The sequence below is a fragment of the Lipophrys pholis genome (assembly GCF_963383615.2).
Source record: "Lipophrys pholis genome assembly, chromosome: 12".
NCBI lineage: Eukaryota > Metazoa > Chordata > Actinopteri > Blenniiformes > Blenniidae > Lipophrys > Lipophrys pholis.
In genome coordinates, this window is record NC_137641.1 from 26004475 (window position 1) to 26030065 (window position 25591).

The 25591-nt window shown below is 40.0% G+C and overlaps 1 protein-coding gene across 1 annotated transcript in view; it reads right to left on the reverse strand.

Moving 5' to 3' along the window:
* Positions 1 to 24882, reverse strand: part of LOC308117808 (netrin receptor UNC5D-like) — a 200310-nt gene extending 175428 nt beyond the window's left edge. The window contains exon 1 of the mRNA XM_080476938.1: positions 24478 to 24882. Within this exon, the coding sequence (XP_080333064.1) occupies positions 24478 to 24562 (85 nt within the window). The 5' untranslated portion in view covers positions 24563 to 24882. The remainder of the gene's footprint in view (positions 1 to 24477) is intronic.
* Between the last annotated feature and the right edge of the window lie 709 nt (positions 24883 to 25591).

Genomic DNA, 25591 nt, shown 5'->3' on the forward strand with positions numbered 1-25591 from the left:
ATAATTGCTCCTCCATATGGTACAAGGTATAATAGGATGTCTGTAAAGGTTGACAGAATCTAGTACACCTCATGGAAAAAAAAAGAAAAAACATGCCAGGTGGTATTTTAGGCCCAATTACCCATATGTTTGGGACAAGTGACCTTTCCACACTGGTGCACTGTCTGAATGTCCAGGTAGCAACAGCTACCAGCCATCAAAAATGGTTTATTGAAGTGTTTATTCTTAGGCCTTCCCCCCCAAAAGGTTACGGCGAGCTCTCGCACTCGCTGCCCATCGGGTTTCTAATGCGTGTCACAGATAAGCCCGCGATGAAATAAGAGAAAGCAGATGGCCGATGAGCTAGAATCATAATTTCATCTTTTTATCTCGGATGAAATATTAGCTGGTTGTTACCCACCCGTGACAAAGTTATGATCCGGCTTTCTTTCATCTAAATTCCAAATGAGGCTTTACAGCTGCATTTAATTCTGTGCTGGTTCATCAGGGTTTCAGAGGCAATTATCAAGCAATGGGACACTCGCGCTAAATCGGAGCCATGCTACTTTTCATTAAATAGCATATGTGACCTCTGTGGCCAGTAAAGCGCACTGATATGAAGCTACAGAGACGGTCACATCGCATTGAAAATACGGTAAGTCTTTACCCATGGTTGAGTGTTTTGTAAATGGCTGTGCTTGTCATGTGAATGCAGAATCAGCCAGAATAATAACTTGGTTTCTTCTCCTTCTGCAGCCCAAAAGACCACCACACATTAGCTCTGACTTTTTAAAAAAAGAGCTCTTTATTTTGTGCAATCATTTTCACCCTTGATACCCTCCACAAGTAAGCACATTATCTGAAAGGCAGAAAAAAGGCATGTTGGAAAATTACCATCTGAATTTCCAAGCAAAGTTGAATAAATAAAAGGAAAAACGACATGACTTCCAAGTAGTTGGCTGTTTGATATTCTGTGGACTATATATCAAAAACAAAATAAACAATTCCTACCCACTAAACAGTGTTGTGAAAAGCTCCGATTTGCTTTCCCTACATATGTATGTATTACAGGGCTGCACGGTGGTCGAGTGGATTGCTGTTCCTTTCGCGGCTTTAGGCCTTCGTGTTTGGATTTTTTTATGTACGTTCTACTTCTACAAGTATCAGTTTTCTCTGACTGCCTCCCACAATCTGAATACATTCATGTTAGGTTAATTGGTAACTTGAAAGAGCCCGAGGGGTTGCGTGTGCGATTGTCTTTTTGTGTTAACCCCAGTGATGGATTGTCGACCTGTCCAGGACGTACGCTCACTCTGAGTCCGCTGCAGCTCCTCACAACCCTAATTTGCAAATTTGGGATGTAGGGATGGATCGATGGATATGTCACATCAATATGACTTTAATATAGACTGCACTTTAGTGCAAAAAAACCCCAATAAAAACTAACAAAGAATTCATCCTTTAATTTGCGGGTATTCAAATTTAATGTAATGTAATTGAGCAACTTTGCATAAAGTTTTACCATGTGGAGTTGCACCATATCTTATAATTCACGATATCAATAGGTCATTAAAAACATTGTACAACCTACTTAACATTAACTTAACATTAACATTCAAATATTTGGAAAATAACTAACCTAATTCTTCTTCATTGCAACTGTACGCTATTAAGGAAAATGTAGGTTCCTGAGTACAGAGGTGATATTTTGGGACCTTGCTGAATCTCTCTTTATGAATCAGGGTCATTTCACTTTGCAGACAGTGTTTCCTCTTCCTACTGTATTAAATGCAAACCGTTTCTCAAAAAGAAAGTCGAGGACAGGTTTAACGCACCTAAATCATCTGGGAGGCTTGTGATGGATTGTTTTTAAGAAAAAGCAATTGATTACAGAATGAGGAAAGGAACAACAGAAATCTCCCAATTTTCACCACTATTAGAATATGTTGCATCCCTAAGAGGATATCACTATTGGAAGATTCAACTTACAGTTCCAGTAATAAGTTGTGTTTTAGAGTCCCAGCCTCAAGAGTTTAGGCTGAATTTAAAATTGGTGGTGGAAGACAAAAGGTGCAGTACGTCTCTGGGTATATAAACATGGAGGAAGGTAGAGCTGTAGTCTGAAAGAGAGAAAACGGCCAATTACCCCACGCATGTCAATTTTAGCAACTATGGAGGAAGCCCGGGGCTTAACATTGTGAAGCCATGGCATTTCTCTAATTGTTTAACATACAATGGTAAGATAAGTATGACTATACCCTCCGGTCAGCCGAACAAATACTTTCAGTACAAGAAACCATCTGAATGAAGAAAAGGCATGACTTAGACACTGGAAGAATGTATTTTTCCAAGCAGTTTGAAAGCTTCATAGTGGATTATACAGTGTACTCTGAATGAGTTGTCACACTTAAAAAGGTCCAAACAGCAGGTCTCTATTTGATCACAGTTCCTTCATCAAGAATTTGAGTTTAGACTTGTGCTGCTGTGCTTTTAAGCCACGGAGAGCTATGGGAGAGAGAGCGAGAGCGCTCATGATCAAAGCCAACCACCCTTACTATCTCCAGCTTTGCCTGAATGGGGGCAGTTCACCGGGGGGGGTTTGGAGGGAGGGAGTTATGCTCAAGATCGGGGAGATACCGTTAGGGTATCGGACTCCCACTGCCCCAGCCCTCATTTCAGAAGCACCGGGTAAAGGTTAATGCGCTGCTACCTGTAGAGGCGACCGGGGTAGAGATAAATAAAATAAGAGGGATCAAAGTTTTTAGGCGTACATTCATGTAATAGTAAATGTTGTTTTCAGCAGAAATAGATCTAAAAAAAACAAACAAAATGGTAACATAGAAGTTTCATAATCATCTCCTGCATGCAAATGTTGCTTTGAGTGAGCAATTCTTGAAAAAAGAAAAATGTTTGCTGTGTTCTAAATATGGTAAATTTATTATAGCACTTTAATTAAACTACTAATGCATGGATTTAATTTATTGACGTGCGTTTATGTGGCCTGGGGATGATTTTAATTAACATTGGGGGAAAAGACATGAACAGGTTGCTGGTAAATTACACTGCTTACAGAGAGAGAGATACATTCAGACTCAGCTTGTTAACCAAACATGTAAATCTTTGTACTGTTGGAGGACTCTTAAAATAAAATCCACGCATGCACAAGGAGAATAACTGGAGTGTTCTCATTGCAATGCTGAGCCACAAATTGTTAACTCATTAATTCTAGTTACATTGTTCACCAAACAGATTCATCAGCTTTGCATGTTGGGGATATAGGTGTGCACATATTTTATTAACTTTCAATTCACCTTTATTTGACCAGAAAATTACCAACACATGAGTACGACAAAAGTCGCAAAAGAAACTGAAATCTGCACAACATGTAGAAACACTAAAACCATCAACCAAATGTTATAAAAAATTTAAAAAAAAAAGACAAATTGAGAATGCTCCTCAATTTATTAGAGGATAAAAAAAAGGCGATTTTATTTGAGGGTCTACTCTACTTTTTTAAAATGTTTTTAATTAAGCAACCATCTACACAAAAACCGTCATGTCAGGTTTGTGAAGGGTAATGCACCTCTCATTACCTCACTTCTGTTTCTTGTGGATGGACAGCATAGCATCGTCGGACACGGCTGTGCACATTAAAAAGATCATTGAGAAGTGTACCACAGCAATGTCTGCTCCATCTTCCTGACCCCCCGGTTCCACCTCCCGCCCCCAGTCGTTCGTCGCCTGCCCACTTGTCACCTGCTGTCTCGTTCCCCTCTGTGACAGTCTTCAAATTCTGCCACCTGCTTTTACACCTGCTCCTCTTCTTCCAAATAGGAGCCCATTAGCTTGCTGCCTGCCTACCGAACTGCCCGTAGGTCTGGAACATGTTGTCGTTTTCATACAAAGACGCCTCTCGACTTGCATCCGCACTTTGTCCGACGACACTGGCTCAAGTAGGGACTTGCACAATCACCACATCTGAGAGTGCGCGTTGTTATCTGCAGTGTTTGAGTGAATCCATCAAGCCAGGAAGAAAGACGGTCCAGGAGTCAGCCCGACTGCAGCGATGTATTTCAGCTTCTCCATTCATCCATCTTTGATACCCTGTTTACCCAGCCTGGGGTCACAGGAGGCCTGGAGCCTGTGCCAGCCAACCAGTGGAAGACAACATGGTACGCCCCGCACAAATGCAATCTGCACACAAACACCGCGATGCCCCATGATAGCTGTGACATAAATATTAATTTCCATAAATAACAAAATATTACAAGACGAATTGAGAGATGCTCAACTGTGTCACTGCAGACTGTGGTAAAGCTTATTTCATATGTACTTTAATAGCTTCCCACAATAGTTGGGACCCTGGGATGGTAAACACCATCGAAGATAGCGCATGGTGCACTTCTGCTTCATCTTTACTAAAGCAAAGAAAGTGGAACTGGAAAGGCGCAGAGACGAGGGACCTTGTGTCGCTGTGGAGAAGTAGAGTTGTTGGCATGTTGCAGGGACCGTGACGTGACCTCTGTTAACCTCGCTGTGTCTGTCACCTCAGTGATGATGTCACCAATGTGAAGGTTACATCCACAACATAGATACTAGGGAGCAGCGGGAAGGAATCCATCTCTTGTGACTTGAAACACATAAATGTGAAATCCGTCAAATGCAGACGAATCACAGTCTTCGATCAATGGCCGAAATTGGCTTAATAGGTCAGATTCATTGTGATAATTTTATTACATTGCACTTTTTTACAACTACTACTGTTTGAATGAGGTTCAAAGGATCAGCGAGGTTCTTGAACGTCATAGGCAGCGTCTTGTATACTTCTCAAGGAAACTGACATGTGGCAAGGGGAAGTTTAGTCTCAGCAGACAAACCCCAACTCATGTTTCTGGTGCTGAAGTTAAGCAGATGTGCTATATGCGTATATGCCCTGTTTTACCATGCACGAGTGCACGAGTGAGCTGGGAACACATTTTTAAAAGTTTGTGTATTGCACTAAGATGCGAGTCTGACCAACAACTGCATCATCATGTTGAAAGAGTAGATCCTTCATTAAAAAAACAATTAACAGTCTAACGTCTGGTTTTGCCTCTGCTTTGTGCTGCTTGTAATTAATGTCAACCCCATAACGCAAGAGTAAAGCCTGTCCTTTGCTGAGGTAAAATGAGGCGAGGATCCATGCGTTTCGGAAACAGATTGATTCGCCACCTCAGCTGATTCTCTGTCGCTGTCGCCGTCGCTCGAAGCTGGAGGATGACTGAGAAATGAGCTTTGCCGTTTGATTTGCCAGCAGCTCTCACCCTCAGCCAAGTCTGAAGGATGACACATTTTCAGTTTCACATTTATTATATTGCCACATGTCCTTAACAACATCTGCATAAGTTGCAGAAAGACAGGAGAAGGCACCGCGGAGTGAAACAAGGTAGTTTCAGGCAAGTTGTGTCTAATTTATGAGTGTGACTGCTAAAACAACAAAGTGTTTGTTCGCTTCATATTGTCCTTGGGTAACTTGATGACATAATAAAACTTTTAGCTATTGTTTCTGGGAGAGAGGGGAAAAAAAAGAAAGAAAGAAAAAAAAGGTAGTGATAAATATTTTATTTAAAATATTGTTATTATTCTGTTTTGGTTTCATTTGAGGGATGCACTCTGTTATTCAGCAGTATTCTCCTGGGCTGAAAATATTGGGATAAAACCAAAGTGTGGTGGTTTGTTTTTCCACCAGCTTTGCACTGCTGAGGTTTGAATTTAACATGAGACAATGATCACAGCTCTGAAATGACACTCTTATCAGTTTTCCAACATTTAACAAGTTTAAAAACATTAATTCAGCATTCAACAGAGTTCAACTAATTCAGAAATGAAACTTTTTTTTTCCTGCTCTGTTAGAAATCCTTGTGGTATTATTATTAAGTTGCATTAAATCAAAAGTTCTACTATTCAAGATAGATGGAGCCACTGTTTCCTGAGCTTACTGGAGTGCCCGCTCACAAGATTTACAACAGAGTGCTTGGAATGTTATTTAACTTGACTCATCAAATCTATCCTGCACATTGCAAGTTGAAAAATTGACCACGTCCAACAACAACATTGTGAATATGTTGACACCCTGACACTCAAATTAAAATCAACACTAAAAGAGCATGGCTTCTTTCATTTTTTTAAATCCCTCCTAATATTTGCATATATGCACCTCTACTGACTAGAGGAATGAGCGAGAAAAACTATTTTTTGACTTACCTTCAAATTACCTTGTGTATAGTTTGGATTTTCCCGAAGTTTATGCCTTTAAAATTAGTAGTTTTACTGTCTTGTATTTCTCCTTTGTAATATTACACCAAGGCAAAATAGCACTAAAGCGCAATTGTGCAACCATTAGTAACTCTTTTGTAGCCATCCAGGAATAAGAAAAGTCCAACAGCACGGCACAATGTTGGACGTAATGCTGCATTGCTGGTCACAGAGCGACCATAATTCAGAGGATTCACACATTCAAACAACCTGTCATGTTGTCTCCCCGTGTGATGTGCTCAGACTGCAACTCTGCTTTTGGAAATCTCACTTCAGTCACACAAAAGCACATAACTCAAGAATAACTGGACGTCGACAATGAGACGCTCGGTAACGCGACTTTAAAACGTGAAAAATGAGAACAGTCAGTGAAGATCAGGTTAGCAACATTGCTTTGTAAATTGTGATTCAAGTCATGATAAGACGAGAGCCGACTGTTGTGATTCTCCATTGCATCGCTGCAGCTGATGAGTATGGGAATGCACAAATCATGCAAAAATCTATTTTAGACTGAAACCGAGACCAATAATTTTGTAAACGCGTCCTATTCCAGTCTAGAAAAAACCACATAACATGGCACAGATCTGTCCACTTCTTTCATTCAAACAACAATTCAAATTTTTCACAAAAGATCAAGAATCATATAAATTTTTCCTGTTTACATGTTACCAAAATAAATGAGGTCCACATAAGAAAACCTATTGGTAATCCTTTATACGACTTGGCTGAAATGGTCACAAATTCATGTTTTTTTTACCTGCCACAATCTTGTTTACTAAATTCTATCACATATATGTAACTCTCAGCAGAAATATGAATGACAGGAGGAAAATGCTTCACTTTAATGAAAAAAAAAAGAAAAAGAAAGTCAGATGACAAAGTAGGAAATTTGAGTTTGCTCCAGCAATTTTTGTCACTGATTGTTGTTGACAGTGCAAAGCAATTGTTGCACTCTTATTCTATTGGCAACGCTCAGGGGAGGAAAAAAGAAACGCTTTACTACTCCTGAATCTACTTTGAAAATATGAATGATGGTAAGAATCATACAGTGGGATCATATGGTAGAAGGAAATGCTTTAAAAAAAAAAAGAATCAATGAAACCTGCAAAACATCACATTGCCAAATGAGTAATGTTGTCTATTATTTGCCACCACTACCATAATGCCACACATTACAAGCAACAACAACAAGCAACATAACGTTATTATAATTTAACCGATTAAAATTTACAGAAAGCGTTCAAAAATAGATCCCTGCATTACTGGACTGTCGAGCCTTTCCACCAGTGACAAGTGAGATATGCATCTGTGTGAGGCCGCTTTTTCTTTTTAGTCCTGGACAGGATCTCACAGAGGAGCTGGTTGTCACAATATCAGAGTGTGAGAATAAGGGAGACAGCTTCTCCTGCCAGGTATCAAAACAAGCGATATTTCCCAGAAGGAGGTAATGGGCTGCTGTAATGAAACTACTGAAAAAAAAAAAAAAAAAGCCCAAAATAATAGTACTAAAAAACAATGCACATGCAAAATAAATAAATACCTCTATTTCTATTTCTCATGGTGAAGAATGTAAATGCAATGCTTTCCATAAACATAATGAAGCCCTGGCTTCCAAAGGTTTATCATCCAATATGACATCTAATGAGGAATAATTTGACTGTCATGATAACAGTTGAAGGTCTTCTGCAAAGTACCATCAGAGATAAGCTTTTCCAATTATGGCAGTATTCACCACAGGTCAATCAGCCATTTACGTGCCAGTAATTGTGTACGAACTTTAGTGAAACTTGAAATAACTGATGAAATGCCATGGCGAGGCGTTTAGGACCTGTACGCGCCATATCTGGGGTGTGGCGAGTTTGGCTCCTTCCAAAGTTGAATTCAACAACTTGGTCTGGTCTTTTGTAGCTCACTTCTTTCCTCCATCACCAATCACTGTCAAGCCCAGCTGGTAACATTTCAGTCATACCCAGTGATTAGTAGAGGGCAGTGATTCACAGGGTGGACATGGAGACCGTGGTCTCGCCACACTGCGACTCTGAGTAGCTCTACCAGCTAACATTAACATATTTCAACCAGATACAGCAAAAATATATATGAACAGACACTGAATACTACGGTCTTCTGAGATGCTGAACCTCTAAGTGACCTTGATATCTCACTAAATGTGACAGTTCCGGACCATGATCACCTACATCACAACTGATTTCAACTGGATTTTTGCATCCCTTTGTAACGGGAGCTAACATTAAACTCGTCCTACTGTGATCCAGGACTAATCGTTGCACTGACTCACCACCATGTTTTAGAAAGTTAAGATTTGCACGCTCATCACTTAATTATGAAAGGATGAAATTTGATTAAACACTGATTAAACCTGCATGGAATGTACCCAGCTTGCACAGTGCAGGGTGCCTGTATTAGTTGTGGCCTGCAGGCTATTTCTACCTTGTAGAGTTGCAAAGTCAATTTTCATGATTCGTTCAAACTTTCCTGTGTTGGATGTTTACGAACCCGTCTTAGTTATTTCACCTTATTTTCTGAATTTCACTGAATAAAAATCATTAATCTAGTGGCTGTTTAACTTGCCTGTTTTGTTTCGTGATAATAATATGAATTGTTCTATAATTTATTACAGTTGTCTGAGGTGGTACTCTGAAGGAAACCATGAGAAAATGATTTGACTGCCTAAAGTTGATCTAAAGCTGCTTGTACTGACTGGACTTAAATATCCATATTTAATTGAAATAGCAAAAACATTAAATCCCTCTGTTTCCTCATCATTGCTTTGCTATTTTTATTTTTGGGTTGTTGCATTCTTTTAAATCTATTAGTCACCAATATTAGTTTTTTTTAAACTTATATCCGTACTTCTTAGCCGGAGAATCAAAATATTGGTCTGTTATTTGTGTGGAAGTCTATAATCTATAATCACTTAATTGGCTCACTCCTGAGCTGCAAAGCAAAAGTTCAGTTTCTTGGAAAAAAAAAGGAAAAACAATCAACATGTATATCATAACAGACCCTATCAAACCACTATAAACTAAGCAAAACTGAGAATATTTGTGTCCAAATTCTTCATTAGCACTGTTTTATGCAATAAATCTTATACCAGAGTAGATGTAACACATTTTAGACAGGAGCAACCTACATACTACGCTTTGGTGCTCATCCTACAAATGCATGTCCCTTATACATCTAGCACCATTCCAAACGGAAAATAAACACGTTCTCCAAAAAGCATCAATATTACAAAGAAATAATCCACCAAACACTAATTTGATCCTTTTTGTGCTTTGCACATTTAATTTTTCTTTCAACTATTTGAATCGTTTGCATTTCTTATCAGCTGGTTGTTGTGATCAAAGTGAATTTCTTCCGTGTTCAGTTACAGCTGAGAGGCAGCAGTGAACAGAAACGATTCACAGATGAGAAAACTCATGAATCACTAGCGCGTGGATTAAGAATCTGCTACAGAAATGGAGAAATTGGTGAGAAAGGAGAACAGCAGCAATTATTCTCCAGCAGCCATTAATCACCATGCAGTCCCCCCCCCCCCCCCCCCAAGTCTGCAAATATCATGCAACACAGCACACTCACCTCAAGGAGCACACATAGTCAAGTAATTCAAAGCCTACTGTGTTTAACGCACTTGGTAAAAGGTATCTATGGCTATTGATTAAATTAAAGCAGTCGCATTACATTATGGACTCTACCCCGCAGAGAGGAAATGGCTGGGAGAGAGCAGAAAGCCCTTTGAGATGGGTCATAACATCCCCGGCTCCTGTTCTGCCGCGAGAATGTTCTCCATTAGCCTTGATAAACAAACCCACTGTTCCTGTAGGTTATCATGCACCTTGTAGGTCAGTGGAGAGAGGGAGCTGAATGTCAGAGGTATATTCCCTCAGTATGAGAGGGCTACAGCAAACAATGTACTCAGCTGGCAGCAAGGACACCAAACAGACCGGACCGGGCCAAACACCGCGCTCGGATGATGTACTTTAAATGCTCAAAAAGACGGCAAAAACCTCAGATCTTTTCCAAAGGTCACACTCGTGCTGTGGAGCCTCTCACACTTGCCTGCTTTGGGGCAAGCATACGGTGTAGTTCCACTGGTTTGTTGCACGACAGTAACAACATGATAGCAAAGGCAAATTGAATCCTCTTTTTTTTTTTCCCGACAAGCAAGAATATGCATCTAACTTGAAATTTTTCTTTTGCCATATTGAGTTTGATTGTTGCCATTCATCGGCCGAGGCTGGGGAAGGTTGCGCAATCGACCGACTATGGATCAGGACCCCTCCAGCATGTATGCTATTAGGAGATCCAGGAGTTCAAGACTCCTGCCCCACCGCTCTGTAATTGGTCCCCTCAGAAGCCCCCGTGTTCAAACTTTACAGTCACATTGGAAGATTATACCGAAGAGAGGGGAGAATCCCTGTGTGTACTGCTCGCCATCGATTAGCTCACTCTACCACCTCAGTTTCTTTTTCACTTTCTTTTTTTTTTTTTTTTTTTTCAAATCTCATTTCTTTTCACCTACAGATTACAATCAGCTGGGGTGGTCTTTGAGTAAACCATACAAATCGAGATAAAGAGAAGAAGATGGAGAAGACAATGGCTGGAACAAATGGGAGATGACTCAGGAGTGCCTACTGGGTAATTGGGTTTTATCCTCTCATTTTATCAGGCCTTGTTTTGGATTACAGCTATACAAGACACACATACACAGAGAAGAAGAAAAAAAGAAGAAAGATACCTAGACATTAGAGAGATTTCTAGATAACCGATTATGAGAAACCATTGCAGCACTCATTACAATCCTCCACAGAAGAAAAGCCTGTTGGCTGTCTATGGACGACACTGAGGTTTATTTTCTTCAGTGGAGGTATCAAAAGTGTTGGACACAGCCAGTGAACACAATGCATGGGGAAAAAAAAAAAATAATGTCAACACAAGATGCTGCGGGCTGCATAGGAGCTCATCTTTTCTATTTCCACATTCTAATTCACGGCATGTTCATTTCAACCTGACATTTCAATTTCAGATGCTTCTACAATTCAACGCTTTGAATATGGGCCTTGTCAGTACATATGTACGCTTGGGTTGGAAACCATGACAGGCTGACAAGAGTTCCCAGAGTCATTCAGCAGAAACACTGTAGATTTCCTACCAAGTGTGAATTATTCCTCCTGAGACTTATGACAACAAAGCACGGTTGGTATAAAAGTAATACATGCAAAAGATAATAGGCTCCAGTCTTACGGTATATTCAGCATACGTGCACCTAATGCCTATTTTTTTTTTAATAAAGAGCACACTTTACCACCTATTCTGACTCATCTTTTCACAACTTTTTCAAGTAACACAAAAGAAAATACATCTCAACTGAACTGCACAATTCTCACAGGCAGACAGTAGGACTTTGTATTCTTCAGGGTTATTGACATTTTGAGCAGTAAGGTGGGCCATTGGACATCAATGACGACTGGAAGAATACAACTGAGGCTTGTACATATAAGGGCCTCATGCGGACCCCGAAGCCCGAATGTTTTCAGAAAAGGACAAATCTGAGCGTAATGCTTTGTATCAACTAAAAATATAGATTTATAAGATATTAGTCAAGGTGAAGAAGCATTCTGTTTATGTGCAGTAGAAATGGAGAATTTCACACAATCTATATTCAGGCATCATTATGGTATCTGTTTTTAAAGCAGCTTAAAACATTTTTATTTGGATTCAGATTCTCTTTAACTGTTTTCTGGTCTCAATTTAACATTTAAGCTCGACTTTTTATATCCTTGCATTTTATGCATGTAACATTATTATAGTCTTCTGCATAATATTCTCATCTGTTTCATTTAATTTGTTTTTGTCTACATGTTTTTTGTTTCCTCTGTTTTACGATCGGAACTGATTTTCATAATCTTTCTTTTTCTTTAATTGTGAAGCACTTTGAACTGTATTCCATGTACAAGTGCTAAATAAGTAGATAAAAATAAATCGTTCTCACAGCTATAAAGTTACTGGCATACGTGTGTTTGCATATTCTACCTGTGTTTTCTTTGGGGTTTTTTTCCAGTTTGCTCCCACCAAATGGATCTTGTTAGGTTAGTTGGAGTTGTCTGTATGGGTTTACTGCGTCATCAACTGGGAAACTTTCCAGGGTGTACCCCATCTCATGTGTTGCCTTGTGAAGATGTAGCCCATTGTAAGGCTGTTAGAAGATGGATGGATTACAGAAGTTTAAATGTGAATCAGTACTTTTAATATGAATAATGAAAACTATAGTCCTTGTTGATTGTGACATTTACCTTAAACTAAAAATGAGATACTCTGGTTATGTCTGGAAGGTATACGAATTCAAGAAATTTGTATTTTCTTCCTGTGGATGCTTAGAATGTATCTCAGTACATTGACTTTCTCAAACAGCTCAAAGACATAGTCGTTAGTTTTATTGCATATTCTGAATTGACCCTAAATATGAGGGGCTGGTTATACTGTATGTGGTGAAATGTGATGATGTATGTGGCGATCTGTTCGTACAAACTGGCAGTCTGTCCCGTGTCGACCCTGATGAGATCCGCTCCAGCTCCCTGCTGGCTTACTCTGGTTAAGTTGCTGGATGAAATTAATGGATTATTTGGGTTTAATTGCCTGTACAAGCAGTTCAGTCAAACAGCTGAATCACTATATTTAACATGAATGACACATAAATCAATACCTTCACTGACTCATCTTTAATAACACAAGTAAACTGTTGAATTCATTTTTTTTATTTATTTATTTATTTATTTTTTACACACCAGCTCCATCAACTTGGAAAAAAATGTATTTTCCTGCGTATTTGCTCTCAGCATGTGCAAAGCACTTTAAATATGGAAGTAGGTACACCAGCATGACGTCTTCCAAACTTCCAGCTCAATGCAGTGCGGCGCTTTCAGAGCGCTCTGCACTCCTTGTGATTGCGACAAACAATCATATTAACAAGTAAAAAGGAATCGCAGTTTAATGTGTTTTTAATAGCTCGGTCAGGACAGCGCATAGCTCAGAGGCATACAGCCAGTTGTTCAGATCATGACTCCAGAGGAATATGTGTTACTGGGATAAAGTCATTGTTGATTTTGGTGACTTTAGAGATACCCCTTTGATCAATTACTTTACTTTATTAAACAGTGCGCGTAGTCTTTGTGTGTTCAGGGGCTTTATTATGTAGATTCTCTATTGTCTTAAACATCAGGGCTTACTCGGTTTGAAATATCTGAGATGAAATGAAGCAGAAATGGGCAAAGCTACTTATTGATCCCACTGTGTGTGAGGTGAAACAAAAGTAGTCTTTAAATGACTGTAGTCACATCGATGCACGGAATAGATGTTATCTATCTTAATGACAAAAGGGAGACCTTGGCTGAAGGGGAACCTCATCAAAGTTACACATGCATAACCTTGCAAGAGTGAATCCGAGAGCGGAGGAAAACCCGGCCCCCACATACGGACAAACATTTGAATCCAACAGTTCGAGTCGTTAAACAATGTCAATACGCACCAGGAAAGAAATTCAACAAAGTCCTGTAGGTATGTAAATATTATTTCACTGTCAGATTTTGTTTAAAATACTCAAATTCATCTTATTTAAATGTAAATCAGTGACACAAATAGAATTTAGAGTCCCTCATTTGAATTCATGTTTCATATAAAATAAAAGACTAATGAATGTGGGGAACCAAACGGCAAAAACCACAGGAGCTCCTGCAGGGATGAATAAGCCATGAAGAAAATGTTCAGGCAGAGGCAGGTTACAAGGTTTTATGCCCTTTTCAAATAAAGGCTGAGGGTGCGAAAACTCCCAAAAAATCAAACATCAGCGTCTGCGTCCTTAAATTTCTCGCTGGAATAAATAAACGTTGGCTCATTGCTCTCTTGTCACTTCAAAAACTTGGCTTGCAACTTTTCAAGGATATAACTGATTAACAGACTGACACATTGAATTATGCTTAAAGTTTTACCACATGGCACTATTTGCTCATCTTAATATTCTGTCACAGACAAGTTGCTCCAGTAGATATGGATGAGTGAAAGCGGAATATACTTTGGAGCCGAACTCAACGTTCTCGATGAAAAAGTAGATTATTTGTCGCATTGCCAGTAAATCACTGACCTCATCGGATAGCTATGTAAGCATGGCTTTTTAGTTCCAGTTAAAAGGGAGTCTGTCCATTCCACCGTAACTATGACTGAAATAAATTAAAAACTGCATATTAATGTGGGATCATGCTTGGGTTGCATGATGGTGCACTGATTGGGCCCTACGTTAAAATGAGAATCCTTGATTTGAGTCATTCCTGTTCTGTACTCCTGTTTTGCTCTTACGGTCCAAAACATGTCTTTGCGGTACGTTGAGGTAAGTTGATCTTTGGTGTGTTTGTCCATCTGTGTCTGGCTGTCCAGGATGCACCCAGTCTTCACCCATAATCAGCTGGGGTTTGCTTTGGTTTGATAAAGCGTTGAAGAAGATGGAAAGATGGCCGAACTTTGATCTGTGACAAATCATTTCATTGCAACATTCCTTTTAATTGATGAACCTGAAAAAAAAAATTACTCTCAATGGTGACCTGGAATTGACACAACACCAATATGCAACTGGCAACAGGAGCCATTTAAAAATAAAAAAATTAAAAGATCGTGCCATAGCTCTATTTAGAGAGAGTGAAAGCATCGCTTTCATTCAATGATGGCTTGCAAGTAAGAACCTCGGGGTTACACACACTTTCCTGTGTAAATAGTGTTATGAGTGTATAGTGTGGATAAGGTGAAGCAATAGAAGAAAATGTGCAGCTCAGACTGAAGTATGACATTTATTTACCACTGACCATGTTAAAAAAAAAAAAAAAAAAAAGAGGAAAAATGTGGAACGAAATGAGTGCCGTGCAAGGCCTGAGCTTCAGATAGGGTCTGAGAGGAGACGTGCAAAAACCAAACAACCAAACCAAACAAGATGCAAATTGAGTTTTTAGTGAACCCCGAATTCATGATTATTGAAGGTTTGTACACTTTCATGAAACGAACCAGCTTTTCACTGCCAAATAAAAACAGTAAAGAGACAGCGACGATAAATAGATAAAGAGAGAGCGTGTGCCGTGAGCGTGTGGCTTTAAGTAGCTCTTCTACACGCAGGTGTGCCTCTTGTCTCGTGGAGATTATTCTTTCCGCTCAGCACAAAGCATGCTTTTAGATGTGAAAACACCTAAAATGTTCCTGCTAGAGGGGGAGCTGTGGATGGCTTTCAAAACAATGTCATGACGAGCATTAAGGTAACATGTAAATGGATTAAATAAAAAATAAGGCTTTTGTTCTTCATCTTTTTTTCTTTTTTTTTTTGTATTTACAGATTACTCTGATGACTAATTGAGTTTTTACTGAATTAAACATTTCCCAGTACTTTCTAATTCAGAGTATTAGCTCTGACCATTGTCTGTACAGTCTATTTTTGAATAACTGGTGGATAAATCCAATGTCGCAAAAATTTTCAGTCAAACATAATATGTTTCTTTAGTAATAATCCTGACTCACTATGTTCGGGGTGAGCCAGAAAAGATGTTTGATGGGAAACAAAAAAATATAAAATATGAATAAAAGGAGTGCATTTGTGTAGGTTTTTTTTTTTTTAACATAGTCTCTTTGCCCAAAGTTTACAGCGTCCCTCTAACTAAAACCATCATTCTCTGCCAGTTTAACTTCATATATTCTCTTTGTTTGCAGCAACTGGAGATATCTTCAGACAAAAAAAAAAAAATAAATCTTCTAAGGCTAAAGAAATTCTCCTTTCTGTTTCAATTCATGAATGACAGAGCTTTGTTGGTTTTACAACATGAAGTCACACATGACTTCAGAGAGGTATTATCTGGGCTTCATATGCCAGGAGGGACTCTTAAACCCCATCCTGCATCTCTGACACTCACAAAAGCACCAAATAGCCATTGAGGACAGACAGGGCTGCATGAAATATAGCCAGACGCTGCCCTGTTCTGTAGCTCGTGGTGTCACTGAGTTTCCTTGCTGGAGCGGGAGAGCAGGAGCTAACCTGACATGAATTCACAACACAGAGCAAGAAAATAGGAAGAAAACGAGGATGAACCAGCCAAGCTGCTACCCAACAATTAGGCAACCTTTTAAAAGTGCTGTGTTCATGACACACAAACAAGACAAAACAAAAGCGGCAGCCACAAGACTAAATGGGATCAAAGTTCATTTTAAATGCCAGCAACTTGAAAGAAAAACTCACATTTATACAAACTTTTTGTTTGTGCATGAAGTTGCATACCTGCGGGTCACTTTTGCAACAACGTTCACCATCAAACCCTAATTATCTATTTCAGGATAAATGCCACAGACAATATCGCTCATGATAATTGTGTAGACAGCCATGGATGCGTAGGTTTCATTGGGTAATGGGTCTGAGGGCTTTAAAGAACAGACATTACCTTGTGCAGGATTATTATCCACGGTAGAGATGTTGTTAAAAGCATTTGTAATGGAAACAACAGCCCATCGAGACTTTAAGCATTTTGAATATCAAGTCAGAGCCAAAACACTTAAAAATTTTCAAGCAAATATTTCGCAACGCCTAAACATAGGACCGTGTAGGACAGTCTAGAAACATGTGAATAACATCATTCAGTAGCAGCATTATTAAGTCAGTGGCCACAATGTTGGTGGTGTGAAGCCATTTTGGGCGAAAAAGCATGACTCCTACAAGAAAAGAAATAACTCAGAGAACGCAAACGTGAAAAAGCTTGAGCTCATCACACACGACTACTAAGCTGTTTCTATGATAGAAATGACAAGATTGTTTTATTGGTGATTGTCAAGATGTTTCGTCTTTGTTTGACCAAATGAAGTTTTTATTATTTCAACAATTCAGCTCAAGCTTGTCAAAACAGTTTAGAGTGATGTTCAGATGTGTTAAATTTATTCAACACTGGTATTAGGAATTCCACATGCTTTTATACTGAGATGATATACTTTTATGAATCAATAATGGAAGACTCCACAGAAATCCAGTGACTTTGTCCACCACTTTGAAGCAGAATTCAAACATTGGTGTGTTCACAGCTGTTTTTAGACCATCATGAGACAAGCTGCTTTTACTCTCATGAAAATGTGTTGTTTTAAAGTGCTGCGAGCTTCTTGCTTCTTCCTTGTTTTCTCTGAACAAAGCAGACCCATGAGTGGAAGTCCAGGGGTAACCAGCAGAAAGACGCAAGAAAGTAGTTCAGTTGTTAATTTAAACTAACAACTCCAAAGCGCAACACTTTCACATAGCATGGTCATCCGATTCATATCAAGGTCTTCTGTACGTCCTTTAAAAAACAAAAGTTCTTCTTTGAATTACAATCTAACATCACAACGAAACTAAAAACTGGTAAACTAGCATGACCCTCATCAAGTCTTTCATTTTCTAACCTCTAGATTGTGGAAGGCAACAGAAATGGCAACACCTAAATAGTTCAAACGAAATCTAAAAAAATCCAAAATAAATCTATTGACTTTTTGTTATCAACATGCGTAGTATACATATGGTAAAACCCTGGCTTTACTGTGATGAATTATATTCCTTCCACAGACAATACGTCAGTTGTTCACTGAAGCTAAAGCGAGTTGTGCCGATCTGTGGCAGAAAACAGATTGCGTTCCACTTTATTATTTCCCATCTTTTGGCATCAGGGGGAAAAGTACAAAATCAAGGTCAAATGGCCAAAAAACAATTATTTCAACACCCTGCTTCACTTTCACCCAGTCACAGTCCCATATCGTATACTTGTTTTTTGCACCAATCATAGAGTTACTGCAATAGTCAATAACATTACTGTATATTATCTGATAGTATGTAGCCCTAAATGAAACAGATCTGTGATTCAATGTCCACCAAACTGAAATATAACAATCCACAGCAAGCAAACTCAAACATTCTACCAAGAAGAAAGTGACAAATGAATCAACCCAACTGTCTTTTCTTACCTGAATTCCAGTCTATATTCCACTGCCATATGTCTCGCTATACCAGGTCTGAATGAATGACAGCATATTCCATGTAATCATGCATAGTTTTAATGGCAATCAAAACCTTTAACTGGTATTAAAATGAACATGATTATAGAAATGTCATGATTTATTCATTTCATTTTTGATCTGTGGCGCAGGTAGCTTTCTCAGACTGGGATGCCGCTACTCAAAGACCGCCTGATATTGTCTCACAGCGGAAAAGAAGAAAACAAAATAAAACTGACACCCAAATCTGTTCTTTTTGATTTACTTTTATCGCACGTAAACGTGACACCCAAACTGATACATGGACGTGTTCACTTTTGTGTGTCAAAACAGTTCGGTGTGCACACACCCAACACCACTCGCATATACAAACACTGAACCTGTACTTTCATTCAGAAGTCGTTAAATATGTATTTCATTTTGATTACTCTTGAAATTAATTCATCAGCGAGAGCGGTGACAGGTGTTACGGTGTTACTGACAAACTGCCGTGGCAGTTACTGATAACACCAGATACTTATGTATTCTGGGTTGAAGCCCTCCTATCCGTCTTCTCCCCCCTTTCGCTTTTTCCTTCCAACGCTCTCCTCTCTCCACAAGCTTGGCTCTCCGTTCTCCTTAAGTCAGGTGAGTTGAGAAATGACACCAGAACCTTAAACATTTGTCACAGCAACAATCCAGTGAAACCAAATCACATCGAAACGAATCGCGAGGGAGGAGTGGACAACAAGGAAGAATGAAAGGACGGGGGTGTTTATGAAATGAAAGCACTTTGGAGGAAACAATGGTGCTGCCCATCGGTGTAAAGTGGGAGCCACGAGTGAAGGAGCAGAAGCGAGGGTGTTTGGCATTGAGGTGAATGGTGTGTGGTATGAATCTAGCGCTTGTGCCGATGCCCTTGAGTTAGCCAGTGAGGCATTGAATGGTGCATTGTGGATGGGCAGTTATCTCCAAGGCTTCCCTTTCAGTGTTATTAGAGAACACATGACAGCGTTGCGAGCTCTTATTGAAGAGAAAGCGTCAAGGCTGCGCAAACAAGGCTGAGAGGAGAATCCGTGGGAGGCGCACAGGGGATGGCAACATTTGACACCCTGTCATTCTCTGCACATCTGGCTGTGCAGAACATAGCGTGGAGGTACCAGAGTGCATGCATGGAAAGACACATGTATAAACAATGCAGGGTGATAAAAGTGTAATCACAACATAATTATTGTATGTGCAAATCTTCTGATTCCTCAGCAAATGAGTAGCAGGGCTAAACCTTTGCTGCACTCACTCAGCATTTAGTCCTGCAAATGATGTGAAAGCTGCTCTTCCCTGCGAGTATGCAAGTGACAATTAAAGCGTAAATGTGAATGGTTCTTTCAAAACATTAAATAAAGTGTTTCTAATGTTATTTAATCTCTGCGTTTAACAACATTTCTCCAAATTTGTATTGGATGTTGCAATGATTTCAGTGGTCAAAAGCAATACCTGGTGTGCTTTTCCGTTGGTTAAACATCACTGCATGTCACGGTAATAATATAACATTTAATAACGCTGAACCATGACCTTCAGTTTTCGACGTGAATAAAAAATGTGCACGATATAGCAGCCATGATTTTACTTTGTTAAGATACATATTTAATCACTACTGCATATCTGCCGCTGCGCATTTAAATATCTTTATTGCTGCATGCGTAACAAGCAACAGTAGAAATCCAATGCTGGGGTACAGATATCAGAATGCAAGCCAACGAAGAATTATCAGTACATCTCAAATAGATGATGACGCTGATCCTGGGCCCTGTAGGTTTTCATTACTGGGCACAGAACATTTGACTGTAAAGAGGAGCAAGGAGCTCCATGAATATATACATCAATACAGTGAAACTGAAGAGAAATATGACGCAATATCAACAGGATTATAAAGAAAGACTTTTTTTTTCCGCCAGTTTTCCTATTGGAGCGGAGTCAGACTAGCAGATTCTGTTCCAATCAATCTTTCCTCTACTGGGAATATCATATATAAAAGCTTATCTATTGACAGGATTCCCAAGTCCCAATAACTCATGCACAAAAAAGCAATGGCTATTTATTTACTACTGCATCTCTGTCCAAGCTGGGATACCATTGCAATTGATTCATGTAATTATCGTTTCTTTTCTTTGGGAGGATTTCAAGAGCAGTTCCATATATGTGATATCATAGCTTTCTTCAATCCCTGTAGACGATATTTCCTTCCCTTTCTTCAGCTACGGGTGAGCTCGCTTCCTTTTGAATGTGGAGAAGAAATGATGGGTGAGGGGGGGGGGGGGGGGGGGGGGGTTTGATGGGCTGGATGGAGAAATGGGCTCCCTCTGAATAATGCAACGGTGAAACTGGGCAATATGACCACCATGCAATCTCCTACAGAATAGAAACAACTGTGGATACCAGCCCAACTGTGCTCGTGAATTCTTATCATGTGAAATGTCAGTTAAATCAAAGCTGGAGCTTGAGAAAGATTCTGGCAGTCATTTTTTTGGAATAAATAAAACATGGCAGAGATGACTCCATTGCCCTTTACCCCCACCCCACCCCCCTCTCCCCTCACTCTCTCAGCTTCTCTGTCGAGTTTTTCCACTTACACCATGCTCAAACCAGGATGCATTTATAGCAGCAGGAGGTACAATGGTCTACATGAGCTTCAGCACCAGGCCTCAGTCACTAAAAGCTTTTATGCAACTAAAAAGAAAATTTATGTTACTAAAATTATGTGATATTGTGAATCCTGCCTCACATAATACGCCGCCGCTGTGCTCCTGCGACAGTCATACCTTGCTATTCGTGACATTTCTTGCTTGTAGGAAAAGTAGAGTGGTGGGTTTCCCATCCAATGTGGTCGAAAGTCAATCAGATGTATATCACGGAGCATGGCAGGCTGCTGCCTCTCCTCCTGTTTCTTTGCATGTGGAGGAAGAATGTCGGCTTGCTTCAGGCGTACCAGTTATGTGGCTTAGCGCTGTCATGTCAGACCAAGGGGTTACATATATTGATTTAATCCTGCGTTCTCGCAGTGCATGGCCTGTTTGGACCCAACAGATGTTTTGAAATGAAGCAGCATCGGGCATATTACTTCATACTGTTCAGAGATCCAATTTTAAACAATGTATATTTCTTGGCTGTTGACAAAGCTGATGGAAAACAACAGCGCAGGATCCTGTTTCTGTGGCTCTCAATTGGCCTTGAGCTATTCATTAGACAGCTGAAAATAAATGCCCCTAAAACCAGCCACACAGAGAGTTTCAGTTCAGTTGGCAGACTTGGCAAATGTAACTCAAACAGGAGAAGGAGTTGGAGAATGTTATATCCATCCATCCTTCTTCTGTTGCAAATTTATCCAATTGAAGTATGCAGAGAGCTGGGAACAGTCCCGTCTGACAATGGACGGGCAAAGGTAGGTTATACTCTGGACGGGTTACCAGTCCGTCGCGAGGCAAACAGATACAATCACACACACGCTCACAATTTAGAGTCACGAATGTCCAAGACTTTGGTAGGAAGCCAGAGTAACTGCAGATAAACTCCATGATGCATGTGCAGGAAGAGCATGACAACTAGTCATTAAAGACAAACCAAGGTATTCTCACTCCGAGAATTCAATACAAACCACACTACTACAGCCATGTATTTAGATCGTACACTTACTACAACAAAATTATCTATTTGATGTGATTCAAAATAACAATAAATAATAACAATAATCATCTCGTAATCGTGTGTTTTGTTGTTGTGGACAACAATTGGGCTCCTTGACAAAAAAGAACGAGCTGACTCAGGTTTCTGCAATATTTTAGGGTCAAATACTTGCTGATTTGGCCTTTCCACGGGATTCATTAACAAAGGGAAAGGAGCTGGAACATTGCGAAACTTGCCTTGTAATTAGTTACTTTGACAGCCAGATTTCTATCTTCTAAATGTAATGCTGTGTATCATGCAATTTTGGATGCACTTTCAACTTGTGTGGTATTTCAACAAACTCTGAGAAGCCTTGAATTGCTCTGGATTTACCTCAAGCTGAAAATGTGAACTAGTTCTACGTGGATGACTTAGAAAAGAAACACTTACACTAAAGAATAAAAGCCTTTCAAATCTACTGGTATTCACGAGAGATTATTCAAGCTGTGCACCTCCACTGAAATGAGGCCCGCTCTACCTCCATATATACATATGTAAGCTGTGCTGCGCTCCCTCACTACAAGCGCCACTGCGTCGCTGATTTCATTACAAACACCACTGTAATGCTCTGTGCTGCTGCTGCTCAGCATTTCATCAGCCCCATCTCCTCCCCCTGAATCCACCTGTAGGCACAGATTGTGGGTTCCTCCTCAGGGGTAAGTTTGTTATCGTTGCTCAGCGCTCTCTCTCCCCACCGTCTCACTGCGCTAAGCTTTAAATTATATGCTTGCAGATGAGTGATGAGCCTCCCAACCTTTGGAAGACGTAAAGAATAAATTAAGATCACTGAATTATAACTGACGAATAAATTACTAACTGGAGAGAAGTCTATACATGCATGTGGATCAAGGAGTGACTCCCTATTTTGTCTATGCGCCAAAACTTAGCGCTATACTTTTGCATTATTTACTTGGGTTGTTTTTTTCCCCGCACAAAGACTGCCTTTTTCTATTTCATATCATTTCATGTGTGCATAAAGTATTTGACTGTTGACATCCACATTATTGCACAGCATAAATATTTATTGTAACGACTGGCAGAAAGCCACTGCAAACGTGGCAGAAGTATTACAAAATACACCTATGCAGCAATTATAAACAACATCCTGCACACACAAGCACGTTTTACTTTCTCGCACATGACTAGTTTTTTCTCCCACCAAGCACAGGTCACTCATTTTAAATATCATGCCATGCTTGACATAGAAATTTAACCACGATGGAAATGTTTGCCAACTAAACACAATTTAAAAGTCAGTTTTAAGAAGGTTAGACTCAATGCATTTCAGAATATATCTCTTCCGAAAATGACAAAAACCCTCATGATGCTTACATGCAAAGTTGCCCTTAAGATACTTTATACTTAATCTAATATTTATGCTATGCAAATTTCCAAGTTGAAGCTAATTTTCAAAACTTCAGATGCAAAAATGAAAACCTTGGGGCCAGTTTAACTAATTGACTTGCAAATGTGTCTTTGTTATACTGCCATGCGAGCTGTATGGATGTCAATAGGTCAGATTAGCACCGCCAGAAGAACACGAAAAGATACGGTGATGGCGGGAGAGAAACGTCTCAGCATCCTATCAGTTTAAAGCCTCATCGTCATTGAGTGAATCACGTGAATCTGAATAATTATTGGAAAGACACTGAGAGGTACAGTCAAGTATCCACTGCACAACACTCCAGGAGGTCTGCATTGCCAAAGAAAAAATGCTTCCGACATGCCTGAAAACACAAATAAGAAGCAATGACATATTTCATATTACTGACGTTATAAAGTCCGCATAATAATTGTGCACAACCATCAAGCAATCCTCTCCATTTATGTCAAACCTGAGGAGGGAACCGTATCCTGAGTGAAAGAACAGCCTCTGCTACCGGAGGACAGGTTGGCATGCAACCAACTTCTGCAATTTATGTAACATTTCATCAACCTGAATCTTTTTTTTTTTTTTTTTTAAGACGAGCCTTCATCCAAATATGAGGGATTATGAAAGATAAAAAGAACACCACACACCAAAAATCTAATTCAATTTCCAAACGCGTCTCACACCTTCTCCAGCTAAACACACTGAGCAGCTGCAGCTCATTTTACTAAGTGAAACTGATCCTCAAAGAAAGTTAAAATTCTAAATCACTTCCATTTCAGTATCCATGGGTCACTTTAAACCAACCAAAAAAATAAAAAAATATATTAAAAAAATTACTATTTCACCTGTCCAAACACGCCCCAACCAGCGTGTTGCGCGTCGTAAATAAAAACTTGCCGATGTGGAAAAACACTTCAATAGTCACGCACGCACGAAAAACACGAAACTGTCAATACAGTTTAGTTGTTAAAACCAGAACCAAACAAAACCACAGCCTGCCGAGGCACACACCTTCTCCTCGAGGACTGAGACCCCCCGGGTGGGACGCGCAGCTTCCCACACTCACACGCGCCGTGCGTACTTACCTCTCGCCAACGTGGCCGGGACTCGCAAACCGAGAAGCACGAGGACGGAAAAACTCAGGTAGCATCCTCCCGAAAACTGTCCCATCACGGCTCGTCTGATCGTCTCCCTGCCCGGAGGGTCTGGGGGCACCTGCCGCGGGTCTCGAGCATTTGTCGTCTGGCACGAGACTCAGCGTAAACACGTCTCCAGGCGTGTCCGAGGCGCGCGCTCCGGTCCAGGTGTTGGAGGAGAAGGAAGGAGATGATGAGGAGGTGGAGGAGGAGGTGGAGGAGAGGGGATGTCTGTGGTTAGTAAAGTGTCCGCCGGAGGAACCGTCACCTCGCGGAATCGCACTGCGGAGGGAGGAGATGGAAAGTGGTGCTGAGCTCTCAGCCGCGCCAGAGTAGAATAATTAGACAGTGAGTGCGCGCCAGCCAGCCGCTTTCTGGTTTTCTGAGGAAGAGAAACAGAGTGAGAGAGACAGAGGGAGAGATACGAACGAGTGAGTGAGTGAGAGTGAGGGAGGTTTTGTTCAAACCCCAGTGGACCTGTTGAGAGACGACAAAATATGTAGGTGCGCACGTGCCAATGCGCGGACATGTTTTGCGCGCACTTGTAAAAATCAAGTTTTGGGTTTTTTTTTTCTCCAGTGTTTTTTTTTTTTAATAAAAAGCTTTTTTTTCTTAACGAATATAAAATGTAATGAGGCTGTTCTCACTCTCACCTCATAGTGGAAATTGATTCTCATCTAGGCATTTCTATCTCGAGTTTGCATGTTCTCCCTGTGTATGTGTGGATTTTCTCTTGGCTCTTCCAGATTCATGGAAAAACATACCCATGGAGTTAATTGGCGACAATTTGGCGGTTCGTAAAGGTATGAATGTCAGTGTGTCTGTTGAATTTGTGATAGACTGGCGACTTCTTGATTTCTCCCGTGCCCCTGACCATGGATGAGATAAACCAGTGTAGAAGATGGATTAAAGGGGACATATCATGCTAAATCCACTTTTTTAGCCCTTAAATGCATTTTGGTGTATATTTAGAGTGTTTAGAAGTACAGAAAAGTTCAAAGTAGTCTCTTCAGGTGCTCCGTTGATATCTTTATATTCTGTTTTGGTCATATTTTGCGATCGG